Below are 26661 nucleotides of genomic sequence, written 5' to 3' on the forward strand. Positions count from 1 at the left end.
TTCAGATTGAAGATGCGATTTTCAGAGTCCACTTTACGTCTCTAGTAGTCGGTCATGACGAAGAGGTTATTGAAATAATTCACAACAATCACTAATGTTTATGTAACGCGTTATTCTGAAATTGTTTACGAAGCAAGTAACACAGAGAAAAACACTACTCTCATCTGCAGCTGTTTACGATTTTGAGGACGTACATTACTCTCTGAAGTATTTTTGTCTTATTTATTTTCCTTCCTTTTTACCTTTGACAATGTATAAACTGCGGAGGTCTGAGGATCCAGTCCGCCATTTGAAGATCCTTGGCATAGACCATTCTATTTAACTCCAAACACCATTTATGTGTGGCCGCATTCTGAAGAGGAAAAGAGAGAAAAACTCAGCCCTGTATAGTGCTACGGTATTTGTGACCAGCACAGCTCAGGCAGTGGGCGGTTTGCCTGCTAATACGGAGCCGGCTTTGATTCCCACTTGGGTTTTTGACATAGAATCTCTCTTTCCCCACTCCGAAGGTGCCGAAGTTGTGTATAAAATCAGCTGAGCATCCAGTAAAGAGCAAATATATGCAATGCTCTTCGTTAACTCTCTCATCATAGATGCATTTGCAACACAACTACATCACATTAAAGAAAAGAACTATCAAAGTCGCTCCAGTTTACGGTAGTTGATACAACATTGTAAAATAATACAAAAAAAAAAAAAAAAGAAAAAGAGGACATTGTGCACAGGAGTGTTTCTGACTTCTACAATAAAGGTTATTTCCAAACCTATAAAAAGTTAACCCTTTAAAAACAGAAATTTCACACAAAGGCTCTAAATTGCCCACTTACAAAATACTGCCAAGTCTTAGGCTCCAGATATATAAAAAGATTCATATTGTAGGGTCTGCAAAAAGATTTTGTAACAGAGCAAATGGATATTTCGGTTTAAATGAAGGAATAGTTGTGATAGAATCCTGCAACTTGGACTAAATTTATACTAATAAATTTAAAAGTTTCTGATAAGCTGCATTCTGACAACTGAAGATGCCGTTAGTTCCATGGATTACAATAGCACGTAATTTCAGTGCAATCTCGTTACCGCGTCTTTCTACACAGAATGTCTATTTAAGGAAGTCCTTGCTCCAGTTCCACGAAATATATGCAAAAACTTTATATTTTTTCCGTCTATGACATTTGAAGTCCTTTGGTTCCTAGAAAAACGTATTAATGAGGTTCTACTGTAACTTTATCTTACAAATGAGCGTATTGTTAGGACATATTGCTGTAACACATTCCACATTAAGGTTGGATGTGAGATGGGGAAGTGGCAAAAATGCACCAGTGCTATGGAAACTGCTTATCTAAAAATTGTAATAATGCACCTCATCCTCGTTCCGACAAAATAAAAAAGCAGTATGAAGATATAATAGTGACAGTACTCTAAAATGGAAGGAAATATATCAGATCTAATTTCATCTTCTTAAAAAATGGGTATAGCAAAATTCAGAATATTCACCGCAAACAAATGTTTAACCCAACATCTCCAGATCTAACAATGCATCCTGCCTTAAAACCTCAGAACACTGTACAGAGAATTACAACACTGAAGAAGTAACAACAACACAATTGACTTCCAGAAATGAGTATTCATTGTATGAAAAAAGACAAAATTATAGCAAATCCTACAGACCCCAAAAAAATCAGTAGCGGGACTATCCGAACTAATAACAATATATGTCCCAAAGATTTAAATTAATCACAATGACCATTAAAACCAAGTGGGCTCTACCTTACAATGCAACTCAACCACTCAAAACATTTTGTCCTTCCCATTTGTCTATAATATCGATTAGTGAGCACACCATTAAGTTGGGAGCAAGCTGGGAACCATAATGAAACAACATGTGCAAGGCATTCTAACTTTATTCTGGTCGTTATAAAACAAGCGTGCGTGGCTGCAAGAGATCAGTGGCAGTAAACAAACTATAAAACACTACCTCGAAAATATGTCGCACACGCACGCATGACACTACAAGCTGACAACAATGAAAGCAGGCACATGACTCAGCCCTCACGGCCACACGCACGCACGCACGCACACAATATTATAAAATTATATTACAATTTGTGTATTCTCCTATATTTTTACTGCACTCCACAGTTTAAAATTATCACAGTTTATATTTGTTAGTTCATTAGACTCACGACAGTTTACAATGGTCCATATTGTATAAAGTACATATAAACAATTCATCATAAACAAACATTTGTGAAACAGGTACACTCCCCCTTTCTGCGAGGTACTATTTGGCAACACTGCAGCAGCCATAGAATAGGCCTTGACCACCATTAAATAGGACCCAGAGCACCACGCTACTGCAGTGTTGCCACTATTACTCGCTCTTCTCCCTGAAATAAAAGTAACCTAACCTAAGCATTGAATAAAAGCAGAGGTGGCAAGTCTGTCCGCTATGCAGCACAGCCAGCCCGGCCACACTCCGTGGAATGTTAGTACGACCCCGGATATCATAAAATACACGACACTCAATATTGTATGTGCGATGGCAGTTGAAGTGGGTATTGCACTTTCTTTGGAATGAGTCAGTTGTCGGAGCTCACCTCCTGCACGAGCTGCGTGAGCGAGTCGCAGTCCAGCGAGTCCAGCGCCAGCTCCTCGTCCAGGGAGGGCAGCCCCACGAGCGGGGTCGACGGGTAGGACCGCGACACCGTGCCGTCCGACGGCAGAGCGGCGGCGAAGGACGTGACGACGGGGTCGCGCGTGTAGGGCAGCGGAGTGTTGGGGTAGGAGCGGGAGGGCTGCGGCAGCTCCCCGCGCTGCTGCACGTCGTCCAGCAGGTTGAAAATGCGGCTCAGGCTCTCCGAGTTCAGCCCCGTCTCCGCGCCGTCCTCCATCAGCAGGTCCGCTGCCGAGGCGTCGCCTGCCGACACGAAGTCCGCGAACTCGCTAGGCACCGGCGTAGGCGCCACCGAGCTCGCGGCGGACGGGGTGAAGGCCCCGATGTCGAAGGCCGTGGGGGCAAAGTCGTGTGCGGGTCCGGCCAGAGGCGACACGAGTGCTGAAGCCATGCGGTGCAGCGGCACCGACTGCGATCTCTGAGAAGAAGCGAGGGCGTGCTCCTCGGGGAAGAACTGACTCACTTCCTGCGCCAGCGGGGGGGTGGGGAAGGTGTCGGGCAGAGTCAGCAGCGGCTGGAACGGAATCATGGGGGACTGTGGCGCGGATATGGACAGGGGGGACATGGGTGGGGCGACGGCCTGGCGACTGCTGGGCACCGCGAACAGGTCGCCGCTTTGTACTGGGCGGGGGCGAGGCGGCGCGCTGTTCACCGAGTTGGAGCGAACGACCTTGGCATGCCGGTGCTGCCCCGAGTTGTGCCGGGACCGAGGCACGGGCGTGTTGCGCGGCGACACGAACGGACTGGCGTTGGCACTGGATGGCTTGGAGGGAGCCCGCTGAGTCCCGAGGGGGGAGTGCGGCCCGGGGGAGATGGGCGTGAAGCTGAATATTCGGCGTCGAGTGTTTGGGCTGGGCGGCACGGAGTCGTGTGGGTGCTCCGTCACCGACGTCTCGAAGCTGACGCGACGCCGAGAGCCGAGTCCCGCCCCGGCTCCGCCATTGGGCAACAGCAGCGCCGGCTTGCTGGCCGCGCGCGTCTGACTGCGCTGGGACAACAGAGACAGACTGGCAGACGCCGGTCCGGGCGGTGCCGGGTTGGGCGGTGCCGGTTCCTTGTTCAGGTTGCGTTCCAACAGCAGCCGCAGCTGCGACAGCTTGTCCGACTTGTCGGGCTCCTGCTGGAAGTAGCGCGCCAGTTCCTCCTCCTGCTCCTGGGAGTTGCCGCCGCCGTGCAGGTAGTCATCGAGCGCGTCCCTTTCCAGACACCCGATACTCATGGCATCGCCCTCCGGCTTGGGCTGGATGGGTTTGTACTTCTTCTTGGGGGACTTGGGTTGCAGCAGCGATGGAATGATGATCACGTTTGGCAGCTGCTTGGACGCTTGGCTGAGGCGTGGAATGGGCAACTTGCCCTCTCCGGTTGGCGGATTTTTTGTACTTGTCGATTCGTCTGAGCCATTCAGCAGTTTAACGCCAACGCCCACCGGCGGCTTGCTACACCGCCGGCTTGCTGCCTGGGGCTTGCTGCCGCGCCCCCGCGCCGGCTTATCACAGATCAGTCCCTCGGGGCTGTCTCCCTGAGATGGCTTGGCTCGCTTGCCCTTGCCTCTGCTCAGCTCCTGCAGTTTGCGTTTCTGTTCACGGATCACCTCGCGCTCTTGCAGTTTGCGCTGTAGCTGCAGCTGTGTTTCACGGTGCTTGCTGGGAGGAGCTGCTGGAAGGCTTGCTACAACAAACAGAATGCCAGTATTCCAAGTAAATTGTCACCATACTTACAAATTACAAGTGAAGTTACCACTGCTACATTCCAAAAACTATTAGTATTAGCTCATATACACACAGTGAAAGGAAACTAATACTGCTAATACAAAAGTCGATCAGAGTTAGATCAAGATACAGTTTATGAAATACGAGGCGCGTCCATAAAGTAACTTTCCCACTCGCCCCACAGCTAGCAAACCGTATGTTGCGCGAAGCGACTGTGTGTACGTGATAGAGTAATGTCCTGGCATGGTGCATGCGCTAGCGGAACTTGAAGATGGACGTTCCTATTCCAGCTCCCGCTGAGTGTGAAGTGCGGTCAGTGATAAAGTTTTTGAATGCACAGGGCATATCGCCGATTGAAATGTATCATCAGCTGTGCCAGGTCTATGGGCAAGCAGATGGTGCGTTGCTGCTGTAGACAATTTTCAGCAGGATGCCAAAATGTGCATGACGAGGAGCGCAGTGGAAGGCCAACCATCATCACAGACGACCTTGTGGAGCAACGCAGCATCTGCTTGCTCATGACGTTAGGCCCATAGACCTGGCACAGCTGATGATCAATTTCAATCGGTGCTATGCCCTGTGCATTCAAAAACTTTATCACTGACCATACTTCACGCGGCGGGAGCTGGAATAGGAACGTCCATCTTCAACCAATGCAACGAAGCTACTGAGAGCACTCGGGAAGTTCCGCTAGCGCATGCGCCATGCCAGGACATTACTCTATCACGTACACGCAGTCGCTTCGCGTAACATGGTTTGCTAGCTGTGGGGTGAGTGGGAAAGTTACTTTATGGACGCGTCTCGTATGTGGGCTAGTGATGATGAGTCATAAGAGTTCATAAAGAATGAATAAGTTTCCTTTTTAAAACGGAATTTGAGTATAATGAATGTTTCAGGTTAAGTACCATAGAGGTGAAGGAACAGAAGATTGTTGCTAGCGCAATCTGTTTACTAAAATGGTACTACTGCAATTCATACTGAGGCAAAAACTGGAATTGCCTTGAGGAAAAACACTTCTCACATTATATACAAAAAATACATTACAAACTGTCCAACTGCAAGGTAATATGATAACAGAGTTCAGAAAAATATTTTCATTACTATTTTTGTCACAGTCCCTTAAATACAATACTACAAATAAAAGAGATGAACATAACCTTATTACAGGCGCAATCAGCCAATATATACGTCATCATTATTATACTTATAATGTTGTTGTTGTTTTCTAATGCCAGGCGTTTGACAATAAAGTCATTTGACCTCTTGCACTCCAGTATTTTTCAAAGATATTATCATGGCCAGCCACTGAAGCACAGATGAAAATGGCAAGTTGTAGCCGATTTAAGTGAACACCATATGTTAACATTTTGGTGGCTACTTCATTCACACACAACCCCCAGAATGTCTGGAGGACCACACCTGCTGCTGGTTGATGGGTCTACTAGACCTAGTTGGGAGATCTTGTTGATCACCAGCTTTCCCTCCTTAAGCCACTGGAGGACGATTTTAGTGCCATAGCAGGTCAGCACTAGGAACAGAAAAGTAGGAAGAGGAGGAAGGAAAGGGAAATGAACCCCTAGGCCTCAAATGCTCTAATGCCGTCGGGGTCGAAGAAAGTAAGAGTTCAGTCAGAGGACTGGATAGCAAAGGGTAAAGAGGGAATTAGGTATTGAATAGAGGAAAATTATACCAAATTCAGTCATTAACTCATCAAGCTGACCAGTGCTAATTGATGAGTAGCCCCTCCCTTTAGTTCAGCTCGTAAAATCATGCTTACTAACAGCTGCACCACGGGAAGGTAGGGATGGGACATTGGGTATTTGTCCAGGTTGGTTCCTTAAAGCCTTCAATGAGAAGGATTAATGGTCTCCCCCCTGTATCCGACAGGTACCCTTTTGCAGCCATATTTATAATGTATGAAATAGTAGGATACAACACCATACCAGACTTTACAACCAATTTCAGTTGTAACTTACACCACACTTTTGTGGACTGCAAATTTCTCACATTGCCTCCCTGCTAAACCTATGGACTTTGTTTACAGAATTTTTGCCAATGTTGCTTCTACGGAAGTGAGTTGTGTTGTGGCTTTAAAGCCAATTAACTTCTCACAAATATTTCCGTTTAAATGATAACACACTGTAACTGATAAGTGAAGACACTTGCGATGTGAAATTTTGTACTGGAGCTTCTCCAAAAGAAAGAAAATTCTCTGTTTTAATAATAGAATAGAATGAAATAGAACGTGTTCCCACCTTTGGTTGGTGCTGCCTTGTTGGCCGACAGAACTGTGAATGCAGCGACTGAACGAGAGTCGACACACAGGTTCTCCACGAGGTGGCAGGCTAGCTCACGAAGGTTTTTGAATGTGACACCCAGCAATTTCTGCGCCCACTCGCAGATGAGACAGGAAGCTGCCGACACCACTTCATCCTCGGAGCAGGATTCACCACCCAGCTGCAACATGCAGAAAAATGGCAATACTTAACACTTCGAAGCACAGCGATTAGCAACGTACTGATAGCAGAATGCATATTTCCAAAATGCTCAAAAAGTCAATGCAAATTCTGAAAGAGGATAGTTCAGTGATTATTTTGTTATATAAAATAACTTGTTACAAGTTTAGTTATACATTTATAAACAAACATGAAAATTTATAAAATAAAATAATTGCGCAAAATGCCGTCTTAGACAAATCCCTTTGTAAGCAGAGGACACAACCAACTTCTTTCTTTTCTTCCTGCTTTCTTGTCAGATTAGACTTCTTTTCTGTGGTTGGGAATATTTCAGAAAAAGTATTGTAGCTCGCTATGATTTACTGTATCTTCTAATGGCATATCATTTGTGCATCTCTCTTCGCCTTCTGAAGTATTATCATCAAGAAAGTGGGACTTTTTCTATAAAAATACGCAATATTAGCTAACAATAATGAACAGAAGCACAGACTGTTTGCACAGATGATATGTAAGTCCTATTTTTTTTTTCATTCTTATACAGGGTTTTTTAGAAATAAGTATCGAATTTTTTAGGACCACGGTTGTGCCTAGGTGATTATGTTTTGCATAGGAACATGGTGTCCGCGATGATCCATTCTCTCGCTATCCAATGTCAACATACTGTCTATTCGCCTGGAAGTTAGGTAGCCAGCATTGAAAAGAGCACCTTCTTTCATTTGTTTACACTGCTATGCCACCTTTCAACTATGTAATAGTCGTGGTGAGCCAGTTCACTGGCCAGCAGGGTCACCTTATCTCACGCCTCTTGATTTTTATTTGTGGGCACACGTGAAGGCTTTGGTAGACGCTGAGGAAGACCTAGTGGCACTAACTGCTGCTGCTGCAGGCGAAGTTCGCGATAATGCACATTTTGTCCAACAGTCCTCGGTCCGATGAATGGAACTGTGTCGTCAGGACACTTTGAACACCTACACGTTCAAGTAAATGTAAATGTAAATTGAATAAAACTATCTTCACCTCTCATGTCTTCTCTTCTTAACCAAAGTAAACATCTTGTGCTTCGAACCCCATGCCATTGTGGAATGTTAAAAAGTAGCCTACCCTGTACGTATTGTTCCCTCTTTCATTCCAAAGCACCTCCGGCTGCCTATCCCCCAGGGTGCGCTATGCCAACTTCGGCATCAGTAGAATAAAAGCGACTCATCAGGGACAGCAGGTTCCCATTCTTAAAATGAGTAACCAGACTCAACCTATCACCCCCAAAAAAATCGGCACTTATTTCTGAAACACCTTGTATATGTAGCTAATCGGCAATGTATGCAATGGAGGGGGAAAGGAACTGGCCATCCTACCCCATTAACTCCTGGCCTAGTTGCCTCATAAGTGGTGTTTTGTTGGTATCACTTGTGAGGTTCAGGGCTGTCTCCGGATTTTCTGACTAAGCACGTGATTCTTAACATAAATTATTACATTATTCACCTAACAAATTAGAAGAACAAAGACTCAAGGACAGTGAAATAACAGATATAAAACATAAAATTGACATACTTATAAAACATCCATACACACACTCAGAACAATGATCAACTTCAGGAGTCCTGTACTGTCCGCACTGTGGGCTTGGACTCTTGTCAAAGCGTGAGTAAGCTACAATTTCTGTATAAGAAGCTTCAAAATAACAGATAAATATTCCACACCCACGTTCTCGTGAATCTGTGCAGTCCTCGGTACAGTTTATTTTCTAAGACATGGCGGAGCAGCATGTTATATCTGAAGGATCAAGAGTCTGTAAAGTAACAATTTTATATTTGTAGATATTGCTCCAGATTTTAACAGGAGGAAAAGTTGTACTCTTCAACTTATTCCGTTTTGGAACTTGGTCGATGTTTATAATCCAGATGTAATAATTGCGACGGAATCATGGCTTAGGGAAGACATAAATGACTCGGAAATTTTTAGCTCGGATTATAGAGTCTTCAGAAAGGATAGAAGTGAAAAGGGAGGGGGAGTTTTCGTTTGTACTAAGATAGAAATAAGTAGCAATCTTCTGTGGATACATGAGGAAGTTGAAATATTGAATGTTCAGATAAGAAATGAGCGGGAAACCTTAGATGTAATAGCATGTTACAGACCACCCAGTGAATTAAACAATTTAACTTTGCACAAACTAAATGAATATCTTAATACAGTATCAGAAGACCGAAACGTAGTAATTGCTGGGGATCTAAACCTCCCGAAAATTAACTGGAACGGGATTTCAGGTACAAATTCAGATGCACAGACCCTTGTTAATGAATTGATCTGGCGTAAAGATTTCACGCAGGTAGTAAATGGTCCGACGCGTGACAATGCCCTCTTAGATGTTTACCTACTAAGACCTGTCTCTCTCTTTGTCAACTCTGAAAGTCTTCATAAAATAAGTGATCACAATAGCGTCTTATTAGAAATCTTCTGGGAAAACACAGTAAATCCGAGGTCAAGTCCACTGTCTGTCTGGAATTTTAACAAAACCGATGTCCATGAATTACAAACGTTTCTACGACAAAAGCATGATGACTTTCTAAGGACTGAAGGAAATATGGAAAATGTGTGGCATAAATTTAAGTGTATAATTTTCGAAGCATTAGTAAAATGTGTACCTTCTAAAATATTTAAGAAAAATCCGGACCCAGAATATTACACTAATTATATTCGCTACTTAAAGAAAAAGACAAGGAGCGCATTTAGCAAACGTAAACGAAGCCATGAGCATTGGGAAAAATATATAGAATTAATTAAGAAACTTGAGTGTGAAAAAAGGTTAGCTCAGGAAAATTTTCTAAAAACTATTTTAAAAGAAGATGAAAGTAACAGTTGGAGACAGTTTTATAATTATGTACGCAGGAGAAAAGGAAAAAATGAAGGAGTAGTGCTTTTACGAAATCAGAACGGAGAAAGTATAACTGATGACAAAGAAAAGGCCGACTTATTAAATTCCTATTTCATTTCGGTTTTCAATAATAATAATAATAATAATAATAATAATAATAATAATAATAATAATCCCGCTGATAGGAGTGGTTGTGTCACAGACCGTGAATGTGAACCAAATTCGACTTTCAAAATAACTTCCAAAGGGGTTAGAGAGAGAATAACGAAATTAAAAAATCGGAAGTCTCGAGGACCAGATACTATTGCTACAGAGATTCTTAAATTAGGTTCCGAGGCCATAATTCCATACTTAATGCGTATATTTCATGTTTCCATAAACAATGCAGCTATTCCATGTGACTGGAAATCAGCTATAGTGGTACCCATACATAAAGGTGGAAATAAATTAGATGTCGGAAACTACAGACCGATTAGCCTTACATCTGTCGTATGTAAAGTCATGGAGCATTTGATATCGGATTATATTCGTCATGTTCTAAATGCGAAAGACTGGTTTTACAACCGCCAGCATGGTTTTAGGGAAGGCTTCTCATGTGATAGTCAAATTACGTCGCTGGTTCAGGATCTAGCTGAAGAGGTAGATAGAGGCGGAAGAATCGATGCAGTTGTGATTGATTTTTCGAAAGCATTTGATTTGGTGCCACATGACATATTAATAGATAAGTTAAGTAGGCTAGGAATAGATAAAAGAGTGGTGCTATGGATCCAAGAATTCTTAAAAGGTAGAACCCAGAGAGTTAGAGTAGGTCATGAAATATCGGAAATTGGAAATATAAGTTCAGGGGTGCCACAGGGCAGCGTTCTGGGTCCATTACTCTTTATAATATACGTAAATGACCTATGCCAGGATATTACATCAAATGTGAGGCTATTTGCAGACGACTGCATTATCTATAGAAAGATTAGAAATAATTCAGATGTAGATGCTATTCAAACAGACTTGAATAAAATTTATAACTGGGCATTAAAGCATAGGATGAAAATAAACGGTTCTAAAAGTAAATCTATAACATTTTGTAAAACCCGAGAGGAAACTAGTCTTAATTACGAATTCAGTGGTGTTGTAATTCTGCAAGAACAATGTTGTAAATACCTAGGAGTGTATTTAAACTCCAAACTTTCTTGGGGAGAGCATGTTGATAATGTTACGGGTAAAGCATGGAGGGCATTTCACTTTATTTTGAGAATCTTGAGAAAGGCTAGCCCCAAATCGAGGGAAATAGCGTATCTAACGTTAGTGCGACCGTTAATGGAATACGGAACTACGTGTTGTGATCCCTATAGAATATATCAGATAAATTCCTTAGAAAGAATCCAGTATAGGGCAGCTAAATTTGTTAAAGGTAAAAGAGAAGATGGAAACGATACGATAAAAGAACTTAAATGGGAAACTTTGGAAAACAGACGTAGGAAAACTAGAATAACATCATTGTATAGAGCACATCTAGGTCAGAAAGCATGGGTAGACATAACGGCTCGGTTAGAAAAGCCAACGTACTATGGTAGGAATGATCATGATTTTAAAATCAAATGTGGGAAACAGAAAACGGATGTAGGTAAATTCTCATTTTTAAATAGAACTATAAATGATTGGAATGACCTACCTGCAGCGGTCTTTGAAGGCTGTCGTTCCTTAAGGAGATTCAAGAATAATTTAAAAAGTTGTATATAAAGTGAAAATTAAAATTAAGGTGACATTCAACATTTAATTTTTTAAGGTGACATGTATTTATCTAGCCTGACGAGTTTACTTCCTTGTTTTGAATTGTAAATTATTTAAAAATAGCGTGTAAGAGGGCCTTAGACTAGAAATGTTTAGTTTAAATGTAGTTATGTTTATAAGTGTGCATAAGGATGTAATTATTTGAGTTATTTGAACTGTTGTATCAGTGAAGCGAGGTGAGTCAGTGAAGTTATGGTTTTACAGTGCAGTGAATAGTTCCGATCAGTGATAATTTATAGCGTCAATGAAATGTGTTCTATAGTGTCAGTGAAATGTGTTACAGAGTGTCAGTGAAATGTGTGCTAAAGTGTCAGTGAAATGCGTCATAGTGCCACTACAGGGAATGAGATGAGAGTAAAGTGAAAGACCATTGAAACTTATGTAGGACCTATACATAATTATGTAGGTTGTGTTGTAAAATTAGGTATTTTATTTTATGTTTTATTATTATTGTGTTAAATTGTATTGTGTATTCTTATTGTATTGTGTATAAAATTGTATATGTGTTGTAAATTGTATTGTGTATTGTAGATTTTATTGTGTCTTGCTTATCATTTTATTGTGTATTGTTAATATTGTATATACCACTGCCACCGGGTGCTTGCCCGCTTGCAGTGTAAATAAATACATACATACATACATACAACTCATGGCTTTGCCTTTTGAATAATGAAAATGTAGATATCTGGCGTTGTTCCTCTACTCCAACACATGATCATTAGTACATATCTGGGGAACTCTTTTTAGTGACAATTGTGTGAAACATACTGCTTTTGTCTTTTCAACGTTAAACAATATTGTCCATTTTTTAACCAATCATCTATTAAGTTGATATGTTCTTGTAATTGATCTGTAGCATGCAATGGATTTACAACAATACAGTACAATATTGTCAGCTTATTGAGCCACGTTAGTTTCAGGTGTTGCTAGTAAATCTGCTATGTAAACATTGTAGAGAAGTGAACTAGGTACAGAGCCTTGTGGAACACCTGCTTTCATGTCATGGGTTTTCGACAATGTTAATCCTACTTTTACTTGATATGTTCTGCCTGACAAATAAGAAACAATAATCTTTATAATGATGTTTGGAAGTCCAGTGTCAGCTTATAAACTAATCCAATGTGTCAATAAGCTTTTGCTATGTCTAAAAAGATAGCTGGTGTATAGTTTTCCAAGTGAATGTTTTCGTGATTTCCTCCTTACAACTTGGTGAGTCGCTGAGCGAAGTTAAACATATACAAAATCAAATGAAAATAATTTATTTTAAAATAAAGTTTCGTATCTTTTTAACAGCCAATTGAGACTTACTTCATACCAAGTGGGCAATGACCCAGTCAGTTTACTGAAAACCTATAAATCATCATGAAATGGTAACAATTTAGCAGACTGATTAAAATTGTTGTAACTGAGTAGACAGATTGTTAATTTAACCAACAATGCATGAGGAATCAACAATAGCCAATCTCTGCTTCCCTGCTTTAATTTGCAGTTTTGTTGGCATGGATCATAAATTTACAAATGGACAACTTATATTTTTACTGCCATAAAATTAGTTCAGTTGTGTTACAGCAGATGCCAGGGTCGATGTTTTAAAGCTTACTCACTGGACTGATTGTGTTTCACACAATATCAAATTATGCTGCTTTATTTTATCTATTTATTTTGTTGGTAATGCCGTGCATATTCACATGTCATTTGTGCCTCTGCCTACTATTTGGCGTTATGATGATGAATGCTGTTTTGAGGTGGGGCATCCCGTATGATAGGGTGGCATACAAGTATGGGAGTAGGCTGTTTGGAAAGTGTGACAAAATATTACACAGTCAAAGCTGAGAAATTGTTAGTAATATGTATGATTTCATGAAAAAGGAAGCAAAGAATAAAGAAGGATTTAAAGCAGCATTCTATGAAGAAATTAAAGAAGCTCGAGAAAGGATTAGCAAAGTAACTAGGTTATAAGTATGTTTATTTTCTAGAATTTCAAAAAGAACAAAAGAAATATGAGGAGGTAGGGACTTCGACATGCCCAGAAAGAAACGCAATGCCTCCAAGAAAATTACTGAAAAATACGATTTGGTAAGTTTTATTCAATGTACTGTTCAAAATTTCTACATTCAAAAAAATTCTGTTCCAATGTAAGGAAATTGTTGCCCAAATTACAAGACACTATTAACTTTCAAGAGAGATGTACAAGCCAAGAAGAATTACGAAGTTTGGTTCTAGGTGTGTAAAAATTAAATCTAATAGAGGAATTCTAATTGAGAACATGATATACACTCCAAACATGAAGCTTACTTCACATATCTTCGAAAATACAGAGATACAAATAAATCAACTTTTTATTCACAGCAAGCACTTGGACTGATAACACAAAATGGCTCACAACAATGTTAATTTCTAACTTATCCCACAATTCCAACCTACTTATCGACAATGCAATACTGTAATACACAAACTGCATACATAAAACAGCATTGTTAATATGAAAAATTCACCAAAAACAAAATTGTGTGACATAATTGGAATCCAGGAAACACATAAATCATATTTCACCGACTAGCTGTTATCAGATAATGGTCACACAGCTCTTGGGTTACTGCCAAGTCCCATCGAATTAATCTAGGGAGATTTCAAGCAGTGGAAGCAAGTGCAACTTTGGATATAGAGCAATAATAACTGTATCATCGAATAGATTGGAAAAATTGAAAAAACATCTGTTGAAACAATCCTAATTCCGAACAGCACGATACAATGACAAAGCAAGCAAAAAGAGTGATACAACATAAGACAGAGGCATGTCAGGGTGAGAGAATTGTTTTAATCTTAATGATCCCGCTTTCATATCATTCATGTAAACTTAAGTGGCAGCTATTTATTGGATGCTGACTGTACAACATTAACAAGAACACTGTCTGGCCCTAACCTACCTATAAATAAACTTACTGAAAATTCCAAAAACAAACTATTCATCTTAAGTTTGAAAGGAAGGGTAATATTGTGGACGCTCCTCAATTTGATGGCCCTGAAAGTGTCAGAATGGAAGAAAATTAAGAAAAATTGGCATTATGATATAAGTCCACACAAATCAACTAGAATGTGTCTGCAAAGATTAAAATTTCAAGAATTTAATATAAGAGGCATGATGAAAGGCCTACCAGTCAAACTTCTACATTCTCTTCATGACGTTAGCAGCCAGAAGTTTATGAGTTGTACCTAATACCAGAGGGGACAGATCCAAATTTCTGGAAAAATGTTTTATGGACAGATGAAGTCTGTTTCAAGATAAATGCTAGATCCAGTAGGCATAACTGTGTTTACTGAGGAAGAGCTGAATGTGCTATCTGGATCTGGATGTTGTTGCTTTTGCCAATGGCTGGATATTAAAACTCTGCAAGATCTTGTCTTCCTTGTTTTCTGCAATGGAGAAGGAGGTCCTTACAGATGGGGAAACTATCACATCAGACAAGTATCTGACATCATCGCACCAGGGCCATAGAGCAGCCCAACATTTATCTAGCAACTCATGACGTCATCCCACCAGAGCCGTAGAGCAGCCCTACGTTCATCTAGCAACTCATGACGTCATCCCACCAGGGCCGTAGAGCAGCCCTAAGTTTATCTAGCAACTCATGACGTCATCCCACCAGGGCCGTAGAGCAGCCCTACGTTTATCTAGCAACTCATGACGTCATCCCACCAGAGCCATAGAGCAGCCCTACGTTTATCTAGCAACTCATGACGTCATCCCACCAGGGCCGTAGAGCAGCCCTACGTTTATCTAGCAACTCATGACGTCATCCCACCAGAGCCGTAGAGCAGCCCTACGTTTATCTAGCAACTCATGACGTCATCCCACCAGAGCCGTAGAGCAGCCATACGTTTATCTAGCAACTCATGACGTCATCCCACCAGAGCCACAGAACAGCCCTACGTTTATCTAGCAACTCATGACGTCATCCCACCAGAGCCGTAGAGCAGCCCTACGTTTATCTAGCAACTCATGATGTCATCCCACCAGAGCCGTAGAGCAGCCCTACATTCATCTAGCAACTCATGACGTCATCCCACCAGGGCCGTAGAGCAGCCCTACGTTCATCTAGCAACTCCTGACGTCATCCCACCAGGGCCGTAGAGCAGCCCTACGTTCATCTAGCAACTCATGACGTCATCCCACCAGGGCCGTAGAGCAGCCCTACGTTCATCTAGCAACTCATGACGTCATCCCACCAGGGCCGTAGAGCAGCCCTACGTTTATCTAGCAACTCATGACGTCATCCCACCAGGGCCGTAGAGCAGCCCTACGTTTATCTAGCAACTCATGACGTCATCCCACCAGGGCCGTAGAGCAGCCCTACGTTTATCTAGCAACTCATGACGTCATCCTACCAGGGACGTAGAGCAGCCCTACGTTTATCTAGCAACTCATGACGTCACCCACCAGGGCCGTAGAGCAGCCCTACGTTCATCTAGCAACTCATGACGTCATCCCACCAGGGCCGTAGAGCAGCCCTATGTTCATCTAGCAACTCATGACGTCATCCCACCAGAGCCGTAGAGCAGCCCTACGTTTATCTAGCAACTCATGACGTCATCCCACCAGAGCCGTAGAGCAGCCCTACGTTTATCTAGCAACTCATGACGTCATCCAACCAGGGCCGTAGAGCAGCCCTACGTTTATCTAGCAACTCATGACGTCATCCCACCAGGGCCGTAGAGCAGCCCTCCAGTTTATCTACCAACTTATGACGTCATCCCACCAGAGCCGTAGAGCAGCCCTACGTTTATCTAGCAACTCATGACGTCATCCCACCAGGGCCGTAGAGCAGCCCTACGTCCATCTAGCAACTCATGACGTCATCCCACCAGAGCCGTAGAGCAGCCCTACGTTTATCTAGCAACTCATGACATCATCCCACCAGAGCCGTAGAGCAGCCCTACGTTTATCTAGCAACTCATTTCAGAGTCAGTGGATTGGTCATCGAGGAATGATACATTGGTCTCGTTATTCATGCAATTTAACTCCCTATCACTTTTTTCTTTGGGGATTTGTAAAGGCCCTAGTCTTCTCTGGGAGACATAGGGATATCGAGTCATTAAGTTTCTAACATAAAACGTAATACGGAACTGAATGAGAACAAGCAGTTTTGCCACAGATGTGTACCTTGGTCTCCTCACTGAGGTCAGGCAGAAGTGGGGCCTCCAGCTTCATCCTCTTGCGCATTCCTGCGTAGCAGTAGCGAGAATTTCCGCGAGTGCCGAGCCTGCGAGGCCTGACTCTTGGAAACACTTGCTTCATAACCTTCCCGAAGTCGGCAGTTGACAAGGGCTTCATTGCGTTGGCATTGCAGTAGCCACTGCAACCAAGAAATTCAACATGGGCGACCTATTCCACAAACATCACTTTGTTAGCTTGCTCACATTTCCATCATACGAGCTGAAAATTTTTATTTTCCAAAATAATCATGTCAAATCAGCTGTGTTTTATAAATGATGAGCAACAATAATAAACAATTCTTAAGGCAATTTTTATGTAACCAATAAAAATCCACTTGTATTGTAAGTTCAGATAGTTTGATATAAAACGTGCGGTGTCAAATCAAAACGGACATGAAGAGTTCTTCTTAAAAATGTTGTCAGATAATACCTCACTTAACATCAGGAAGAGTAATCAAGGTGGACGATGCAAGATGTGCCAAGAAAGAAAGTATGGTAGAGTAGCTGAAGATGAATGGGTTCCCTGCTGATCTTCTTCTATAACAATGCTGATTGTCAGACACCTAGGGAAAAAGTATTCAAAATCGACCGGTGTAGGGATTCAGTGTACTAAGATTACCGACGTATATGTGCACAGTCAATCTAGCTGGAAAAAAATTATATTTTTCGAAGTCGCTGAAGTTGGTGTTTCTACACTTTAAACACTAGACAGATGTCTGCACTTCAGAAATCCGCAGTAACAGTAAATACATAGCGGAAGTTGGTGATTGATAAACACCCGGGTGGTGTGTTGGAGCGATGCAAGGGAAGATCGTTCTATGTTGTGTTTAAGCAAAATATTTTTTTTTTAATTCCAAGTGGAAAATCTATCCAAAGTATGTACTTTTGGCTTATAAAAAGTTTAATTAATTTATTCGATGTCAATACTGTAATAATAACGTTCGAAGTTACTGAATTTAAAATAAAATTTCTATTATGAAGTTCATTTTTATACTGAGATTTAAAAAATCGACACTTACTTGCATGGAATTTTGGTGACCAAAATACAAAACAACGTGTAGGCTTCAGATCCCATACTAGGTTTAACTGCAAGTGCGCGCCTTTTTTCAAATACAGGCACAGGTATGTTATGCTGGGTGATGACCAGCAGAAGCAGCCCTCAATACCTCGTAAAGACTTATTTGAATTAATGCTGAGAAGAAACATTCTTCAGAATCTTATACGCATACATTTTGACTAGATTATAAACAGGAGAGTGTTCACAGAACGTTTTTTCAAGGAATTAAGAAATCCATTTCAGCCAATCCGTGAAACGTGGGAATTTCGGAAAAATTAAAATTGAAATTTGGGAAATACTTTTCTCTGCAGTAGAACATAAAACTCATGTATTTTCTAATATCAACTTATTTTTTTAAGCATTTACATATTTTTAAGTGTTTTATTGTCAGCACTGCACCAAAAGTTGAGTAAAAAGATACCGAAATTGATTAGCCTGAAACAATTGAATGGATCGGTGGATATAATTCATTTGTGGTGGGAAACAAACAAACATTGTTTTTAGTTTTCAACTCAATATTCAAAACATTCAAGGTGAGCTTTAAATGTACAAAAAAATATGAATGAAGTAAGTACAGGCCCAGGAACAAAATTAAGGCCAACTGAATTTTCCAAGTTCCACTTATAACATACTGCACATGCCCAGTAAGCAATATTTTCGAAGTTCCAGTATGTTATAACTGGAACTTGGAAAATTCAAGTGGCCGAAATTTTATTTCCGGATCTGTACATGTTGAAACATTTGTTACAAAAGAAGCTTAATAATTCTTCTGAAAGTGTAGTGAGTAGTTTGGTTTATGCCAGAATTTCTGGAAGTAATGATAGGGTCCCAACCAATCATTAAAAGACATTTGTAGTGTTTTGGTCTGAGTTCATAAAATTTGGACTTCACAGAGAAGTACTGAACTTTTCTTGAAAACGTGCATGACCTCCATCTATTTTCATTTCAAGGTAATGTTCCTGCAGGTGATTCTCTCACCAGTTCGATTATCTTCCACGGATTCGAAGTCACGTTTACCAGGAGCCTGCCAGCCAATCTCATCACTTCTATAAAATTTAATCACATTATTTACAATTTTTAATGAGCAGATGAGGACAGTTTCTTCCCTCCATGAAAGTCGTTATGAAAGATTACCTTCATAAGCTGACGAATTATAGCTTTTTTCCCTTGTGTGGACTATGTGTAAGAACAGATAGGACAAACCGATAATTCCAACCAACTTACGACTACGCTTTTATTGTATTTATTTACATAATATTTGTCTTAAAAAAGACGTCATGGATATGACATGTCACAGATGTTACAATACACCTGTATACTAACCTAACCTAATACATAGTGAAGCCCATAATGGGTCTCAATGTTTCTGCCACAGATTAAGAGACGGCTGAGCCTACAAAATACAAGAATTGGGTGGCTAAATGTGCAGCAAGAAAAGAAAGAAGATGAAAAGAAATGGACAAATTATTTGGAAAAGGATAGAGAAAGAAACAAGAATAATTATGAGAAGGAGAATACTAACACTAAGTGTCTAAGTGATGAAAGACTGCTGCTGCAAAGAGAATACTAGAGAAAGAGTACAAAAATGGAGGAGAAAGACGGCAGCAGAAAAAACACTCGGAACACACAAAAGCTCAAGTGCTTTAAGAAAAGCTGTTTTCAAAGTAGTACTTATGATAACACATTTCACAATGTCTGTGTGTGCAGACTCTAATACAGGGACTCTGTTAACTCGGTTGCAATCTTGATAGTGAATTCTGCATGACAAACCAGTGTGCCACAGCGATGTTCCCCTTCAGACTGCGCTTTTACAAAAATAATACAGTGGAAGCAACTGGAAGATTGTAGGAAATAGGGTACTTTGCGAATTTTCTTATCCAGTTGGCATATTTGAAAAGTAATTCTGGACTCAGTTGTTGTTAAAAGAAAACTATTCTGAACTCTGAATTATATAATATAACGTCTTTGGGTCATCATTATATTGCTGCAATAAAATTCTAACCCAAAACCTGTCATAACTATTTCCCTCTTACTAATTATAATTGTACGTCATAGTGGTATTTCATCTAAAGTTGAATGAGATTGGGATGGAAAGTCTCATTATCAATGACGATCAGCTTCAGTCAATATAAGAGAGTCCTCACATGTATTCGTCGTACACATCCTGCTTTGGCAGCGACACATCGGGGTCCTCTTCTAGATGCGTGCGAATCCACGTTATAGTCTGATGGATCTCAAAGCGGCTGCCCAGGGGGTTAAGAGGTCTGCAAAACAGGGCAGAGTTAATAAATCACGAAATCGAATTTGTCAAAATAATACTTTAATATTAAAAAAATGAAAAAAAAAATCAATAAAAGAAATTAAATAAATACACAAATAAGCAATTAAATACATAAATAAACTGATAAACATTACATTTTCAATCTTTACTATTAGCTAATAGATCAGATGGCCAACCACAGTGAGTTTGCGTGCTTTGTGTCCACAGAGAGACAAACCTTTACACAAAAGCAAGATTCTGCATTGCGAAATGATGCAGACCACATCACGTTTCCATATTCCCAGAGACGGCAGTATGTCATTGGATCTCCTTTCCTGTTTTCTCTTACCCTTCTTGACTCACACACTCCACAAGTCGACTACTTGAATGAAAGTTGCCACTTTAAAAACATTCTCATTGTTCTCATGTACATACAGTCCATTTCGAATTCTGAGTATGGCATATTTCCTGTATCTTACAACGTACATTATATTCCACCTCGTCATTCTGCTCAGTGGCAACAGGGTACCATATAATTCCACTCCTAGTCAGAGTGCATCACTATAATTTAAATCAAGATTTTAATCAGTTGATTTTTATAATATAAACAACTGATTTAAATCAAATTATTTTACGATAAAAATTACTGAATTATTTTTATCTTAATTATATTTACTACTATATCAATTTCTGAAGTAGTAATTTACAAATACATCCTATGACTTAACGATACAGATATACTCATACATATATACCTACATAGTGTTCTGCCAAATGGCAGGTCTTTCACTGCAAACTCAGCATTCTCCAATCTTTCCTATTTTGTGTTTTCCTCTTAGTCTCCGCATATGATCCATATATCTTAATGACGTCTATCAACTGATAATATCTTCTTCTGCCCCAAACTCTTCTCCTCTTCACCATTCCTTCCAGTGCATCCTTCAGTACGCAGTTTCTTCTCGGCCAATGACCCAACCAATTTCTTTTCCTCTTTATGATCAGTTTCAGCATCATTTTTTCTTATCCCATGCTTTCCAACACAGCTTCATTTCTTGTTCTGTCTGTCCACTTCACGCGCTCCATTCTTCTCCATATCCACATTTCAAATGCTTCTATTCGCTTCTCATCACTTCGTCGTAATGTCCATGTTTCTGCTCCATATAATGCCACACTTCACACAAAGCACTTTACTAATCTCTTCCTTAGTTCTTTTTCCAGAGGTCCACAGATGATGCTCCTTTTTCTATTAAAAGGTTTCTTTGCCATTGCTATCCTTCTCTTGACTTCCTAGCAGCAGCTCATGTTACTGCTTATAGTACATCCCAAATATTTGAAGCTGTTCACTTGCTCTACTGCCTCATTTAGTATTCGCAAGTTTACCTTCTTTATTTTTCTTCCAATAACCATGGTCTTCGTCTTGTTTGCATTTATCTTCATCCCCACAGCTCCACTAGGTAAATAATTAAAATCAGTGTGCTTTCTTATTGCTGTTCAAATTCAAATTGCTGTTTCTTTTTAGTTTGTTTTATGTAATTGTTGACTTAACATCTAGCATTAACTTGCCAGTGATACCAACCGTACAATAATTATGGTATCCATGCCATAAATTGGCTGATTGTGTCAGGGTATCACGCAAAAATACCGTAATTTGCATATTAGTGTAAAAATACATAAATGTTACATTATATTTCTCTGTTCAATTTAATGTAATGTAAGAATTAAATAGATCAGTAGAAAAAAGGTCCCATCTACAGATGGGAGAAAAACTGAATACCTATCAATTATATTATCTGCTAAGCTTCAGAAAAGCTTCCTTCAAACTGTGAAAGGCTTGGAGTCGAATTAGTGGGCTGTATTTTAATGCAATAAAACCATTTTTTGAAAAAGTATAGATGGGCTCTTTTCCTACTGACCAATTCAATTGCCAGATGGTTGCCAGCACTTTAATTTCATTAATATTGTTGCATTGCAATTTTTTTCCTCTAAAGCTGCCTGAAACAAAGCCAAGAACTCGCCACTCAACAATGACTGAGTTATTCAACAAACATCATAGTCCAATTATTTTTTATTACCGAGATGCAGTAACTTAATCATATTTTGTACATGTTTACAGCGAATCTGGTGAAGAAGATGCTAATTAGTGGGTCGATATAACATAGTGATGCAGAACGTCCAAAATATCGAAAACATAAGTATTTACCTATAGAATTTGTTGGAAAATGAAAGTGACTTCGAGCTCTGGTCGGTCCTGAAAGGCAGGACAGTTATAAATTGTGTAATAGAGCAGATATTCTGTTACACACAACCACATGAAATGAAATAAACACGTAGGCCAAGCTGCAGTAAAAATTTCTGTCTACCTCATCAACAATAATTACAAACTTCTCATTCGAAAATTTGTGGCCATGTATCATAATGGTACTTCTGATGTTAAGGTTTTTCCATACACTGGAATAGGCTTATGTTCAGTTCAAAAAATTCAATCAATCAATCTTCTTAATATATCCAGCTGTTTGCTGACAACATAGTCCACTGTAGTCTATTCAGTTGTTGTTTTTCACGAGAAATGAGGGGTATTTTGATCGGTGTTCATTATAGATGCCTGTTGCTAGTAGCCAGAGTTGGGGTGTAGTCAGTTCAAAAAATTAATTTTAAAGAAAATACATTATAAAATAATAGCTAGGTACTCTTAAATCTGTTGTTCACAATTAATTTTAAAAGCATCCTACATGAAGGAAACATTGTTGCAGGCAGTAAATGACTGTTTTTATGTAACTTTATTTTTGCCGTACCATAAAATACCACAATTTTGAAGTATTGGTACCATAAGAAATGACTAACATGTTGACATTATTGTAACCTGTTAACAGAAACAGAAAGGTCACTTTATACATCTTGATTACCGGTACACACTATCACTTAGGAATATATTTATGATGCTCACTTTCATGTGTTAAATGTAAATACCCAGCTGACTAGTTTCAGCTTAGTGGTAGCCATCTTCGGAACTAGTGAGGGCCTTGTTTCTTCATAAACGCACCTCCCAGCAAAACAAGGACCTCACTAGTTCTGAAGATGGCTACCACTAAATTGAAACTAGTCAACTAGGTACTAGTTACAAACTTAGCTTACATTTAACACATGAAAGTGAGTATCATAAATATATTCCTAAAAGTCACTTTAGTGAATGTGTTGAGATATTCTACTTGTGTAAATGCAGCAAAAGGTTGTTGTTAACTTAAAATGTGTAATCTAGACCGAAAACTTGATCCAGTATGAGGAGAATTTAAAAAAACTTCTCACTTCAAGTGGAAAACTAAATGCAAATCATGCAGTTTATAAATGCAGGGTTTCATTGCTACAATGAAGTTACATGTTCGGAAATGTAACAGCATAAAAAATAAATCGAGAAAAAAATTAGAACACTGCAACATCTGTTTGTACCTTCAGTGTCAAAACAAGAGAGATCATTAGTTAGGAATCAGCTATCCACTGAGAAATCATCTCTGAAAATTAAGCGAAGTCAGTTTAGTCCCTTGTCGTCCAAACAGAAAGAAGACAGATAAAATAAGTTGCAGAATTCTCTTATGCTACAAACTCTTGCTTCTGCTGTATTCAGCTATCTGGTTCAAAATGTTTTAATGTATCATGCCGTAATATTAAGACACAGCATGTAGATTGATTCTTCACTATTCATCCTAAGTACTTCACAAACAAATGAAGCATACACCAATCTGAGAATAATTTCAAATGATTTGTAAGCAAAAATTTAATTAACACAATTCTATTGAAATCAAAGAATCTGATTTAAATAAAAGAAAATCATTTTGATTTTTTAAATAAAATTTATTTTCTTTACACCCTGCTCATGTTATACGTCTCGCAAGCAGGGAATACCGACGGAAGGAATGCAAATGAAACACTGCGATAAGGAAGAGTGGGCGAGAGGAAAGGTCACGAGATAGCTTGAATGATATTCAAGAGTACAGTCGGAAGAGAAATGACATCGATAGAACTAGTCTTGCATTGTGATAGTTACATTACGCCTTTAGTTTGTTCCACTGCATGTGAATACGTGTCTTGTATCACAAGTTCATTTGTAAACATACGTTGAGCATTTAATTATCTTCGAACTTTTCTCTTGCTACGAAGAGATAGTACTTCCATCAGCCCACACCTCTCGTCCCTCCGCGTGCCTACATACATACATCAAAACAGACAGCAACGCCACCATTGCTTATCAGTAATCGTTTCTTGCACGAGCTATATGACCTGGGTACTATATGAAGTAGCCTGAACACATGACCGTACACAATCACTAAATCACGGTCTGGAGAACAATAAATTTATAAAACATTCAGTGATCCTCAAAGGGGCTTAAGCTTACTGCATGGGACTATAATATTTGAGTACAGGTTAACCATTTTTATGAGAATCATGCTTACCAACAATAGACAACTGTACCACAGTCTAGTACATACAGTCATGAAGCTCAATACGTAGGGAATATGCATCCAATGACAGTTGAACTTTACTTGCTACCCACTAGGATCGCTACTATCACCTCATCACACACAATGCGAAATAGTGCCGGCACAGTCTATTTTTCCTAGTACTCTCAGTTGCTAATCGCTTGGAGCGCTGTATGGCGAGAAATACAAAAAATTACCTAAAGCTTCGTGACTGTATGACATTAGACTGTGACTGTACTTTCTCAGTATCAGAGGTGCTGAAAATATATTACGCCTATATTCCATTTGTAGCTAGATATTGCAATTTGGATCCAAGAAAAATAACCCTTTTTTGTGATTTCAAAATACACGCTAATGTAATTCTACCATTCTTTATTTCTCATCTCATATTGCTTCATGTCTGCAGCAGCGTTGCAGCGACACTCCCTTTGTATACTTTTTTTGGGTTTCTAAAATATATGCTAATCTGATTTTAACATTGTTTAATTCTTTTATCATGATCCTTCAATGAAAAGGGAAAGTTTGCAGCAGTGTAAAGTATGACTACCGTATCTGGAAGACCTCCACCAAATGAAATAGTAGGTAAGCCCGTGTACGCTTGTATACTCACCCTAAAATGACTAACCTACAGTGTTTTCTAAAAAAAAAAAAAAAAAACTAAATTCTCCCTGGACCAAAAATACAATACAAATAGAATAAAAATTTGTAATTTTCACTGGACAAAATCTGTGGTAAAACAGATTACCGTGACTCACTACAGCTGCCTTAAAATCGTAACTAACCGGTACTCACGTCATAAATAATTAAAAAATATCAACTTACTGTCGTAATGGATCCACACTGCCACTCTTTCCAGTTGGTAACTTGAGATACAGTAAAAGCTTTTCAGCTGTTGAGAGCTCGTTCACTTGGTCCAGAATCTTCATTACATTTTGCTTAGAAGCGGGACTGAAAGCAACATGAATTAAAAGAATAAATAAAATATCAGAAAACAGTAGAACTAATGTGTTGCGTGAACTTTATGACTGACTGTACCTGATGGCATCTTCAACAATCTGTTTGATCTTGCTGGTTTTGTTGTCAAGGCCATTGGTGTTCAACTTATTCACAGAGCAATTCGAGTTGCTTGGTTGCTTGTTTTCGATGCCATTGGATGGATTATTGATGCCATCGTTGTTGGTGGCCAGTCTTTCGTTAGTCCTGTCAGCTGGGTCGTTGTCATTGCTCCTGCAGTTTCGGACTAGCTCCATTGGAGAGTAGATACAGCTGGACTTGGGGAGATCTGTCTGTCCCCTCAGCACCACCTCACCAGACACTTCGGACTTGATCATGCTTGACATAACACATCTCACCGTGAGCCTTTCTTGTATTCCAGTCTCGTCCATATCACCGAGTTGGATTTTCGATGACAATTTAATCCAACTCCCATCCGAAGCAAACCAACCATTTTGTCATACCGATCAGCTGTGCAACTAGGTAGAATAGTAAAGAAAGACATGTAGAAAGCGACAGAAGCATGGTTTATTTCTACACAAACTTAAATGTCAATTTCGCAAGTATTTTGTTAATAAACATTTAAATACATATTATAGTAATTATTGGACCGTTCTGACTAAATTCTGTTTCGAAAAGACTAGCATTACAAACAAAATTGACAAAAGCTTCACAGATACAGGAGTGTTTTGTCTTCTCTTTCTATGATCTTTGCAAACCTCTTGCTAGGGATGTCGTAAAAGGTGTCGCAAAATTGTATCTGGTAGTTGTTAATTTGAACACCAGATGACGCAATATTTGTAAGATTCTACGTATAAATCCAAAAGATGGCACTTATTCATAAAACGTCTTTGATAAGCGCAGTTTCCGGATATGGCGGATGATTCAAATTACGTGTTGCATTATAGCAGTTACCTCCAGCCTATTTAATATCGATTCATATTCTTATCTGGAAATAGTATATTATCGAGTGTTATTCTAATATAGCGAACATTGTTATTCTAATATAGCCAACTTATTAAAATCAGTTCTTTTTTATTGCAATAATACGTAATGCCACTGTCTTCTCAAAACTTATTTATTATTCATTACAGTTTTTTTACGTAAATATTTTCTCTTGGATATTCGAAATTAAATTTTAATTCTTTTTTTTCTCTCTCTCTCGCTGTTAT

The 26661-nt window shown here is 39.6% G+C and overlaps 1 protein-coding gene across 1 annotated transcript; it reads right to left on the reverse strand.

Moving 5' to 3' along the window:
- Positions 1–1990: 1990 nt before the first annotated feature.
- LOC138706802 (uncharacterized) lies at positions 1991–25979 on the reverse strand. Its single transcript, XM_069836525.1, has 6 exons — positions 25532–25979; positions 25319–25444; positions 19909–20028; positions 16655–16847; positions 6639–6840; positions 1991–4342 (listed from the first exon to the last, which is right to left on the reverse strand). The coding sequence occupies exons 1-6, from the start codon at positions 25879–25881 to the stop codon at positions 2580–2582; spliced, it is 2754 nt and encodes a 917-aa protein (XP_069692626.1). The 5' UTR covers positions 25882–25979; the 3' UTR covers positions 1991–2579.
- Between the last annotated feature and the right edge of the window lie 682 nt (positions 25980–26661).

The sequence above is a fragment of the Periplaneta americana genome, chromosome 9 (genome assembly GCF_040183065.1).
Source record: "Periplaneta americana isolate PAMFEO1 chromosome 9, P.americana_PAMFEO1_priV1, whole genome shotgun sequence".
Classification (NCBI taxonomy): domain Eukaryota; kingdom Metazoa; phylum Arthropoda; class Insecta; order Blattodea; family Blattidae; genus Periplaneta; species Periplaneta americana.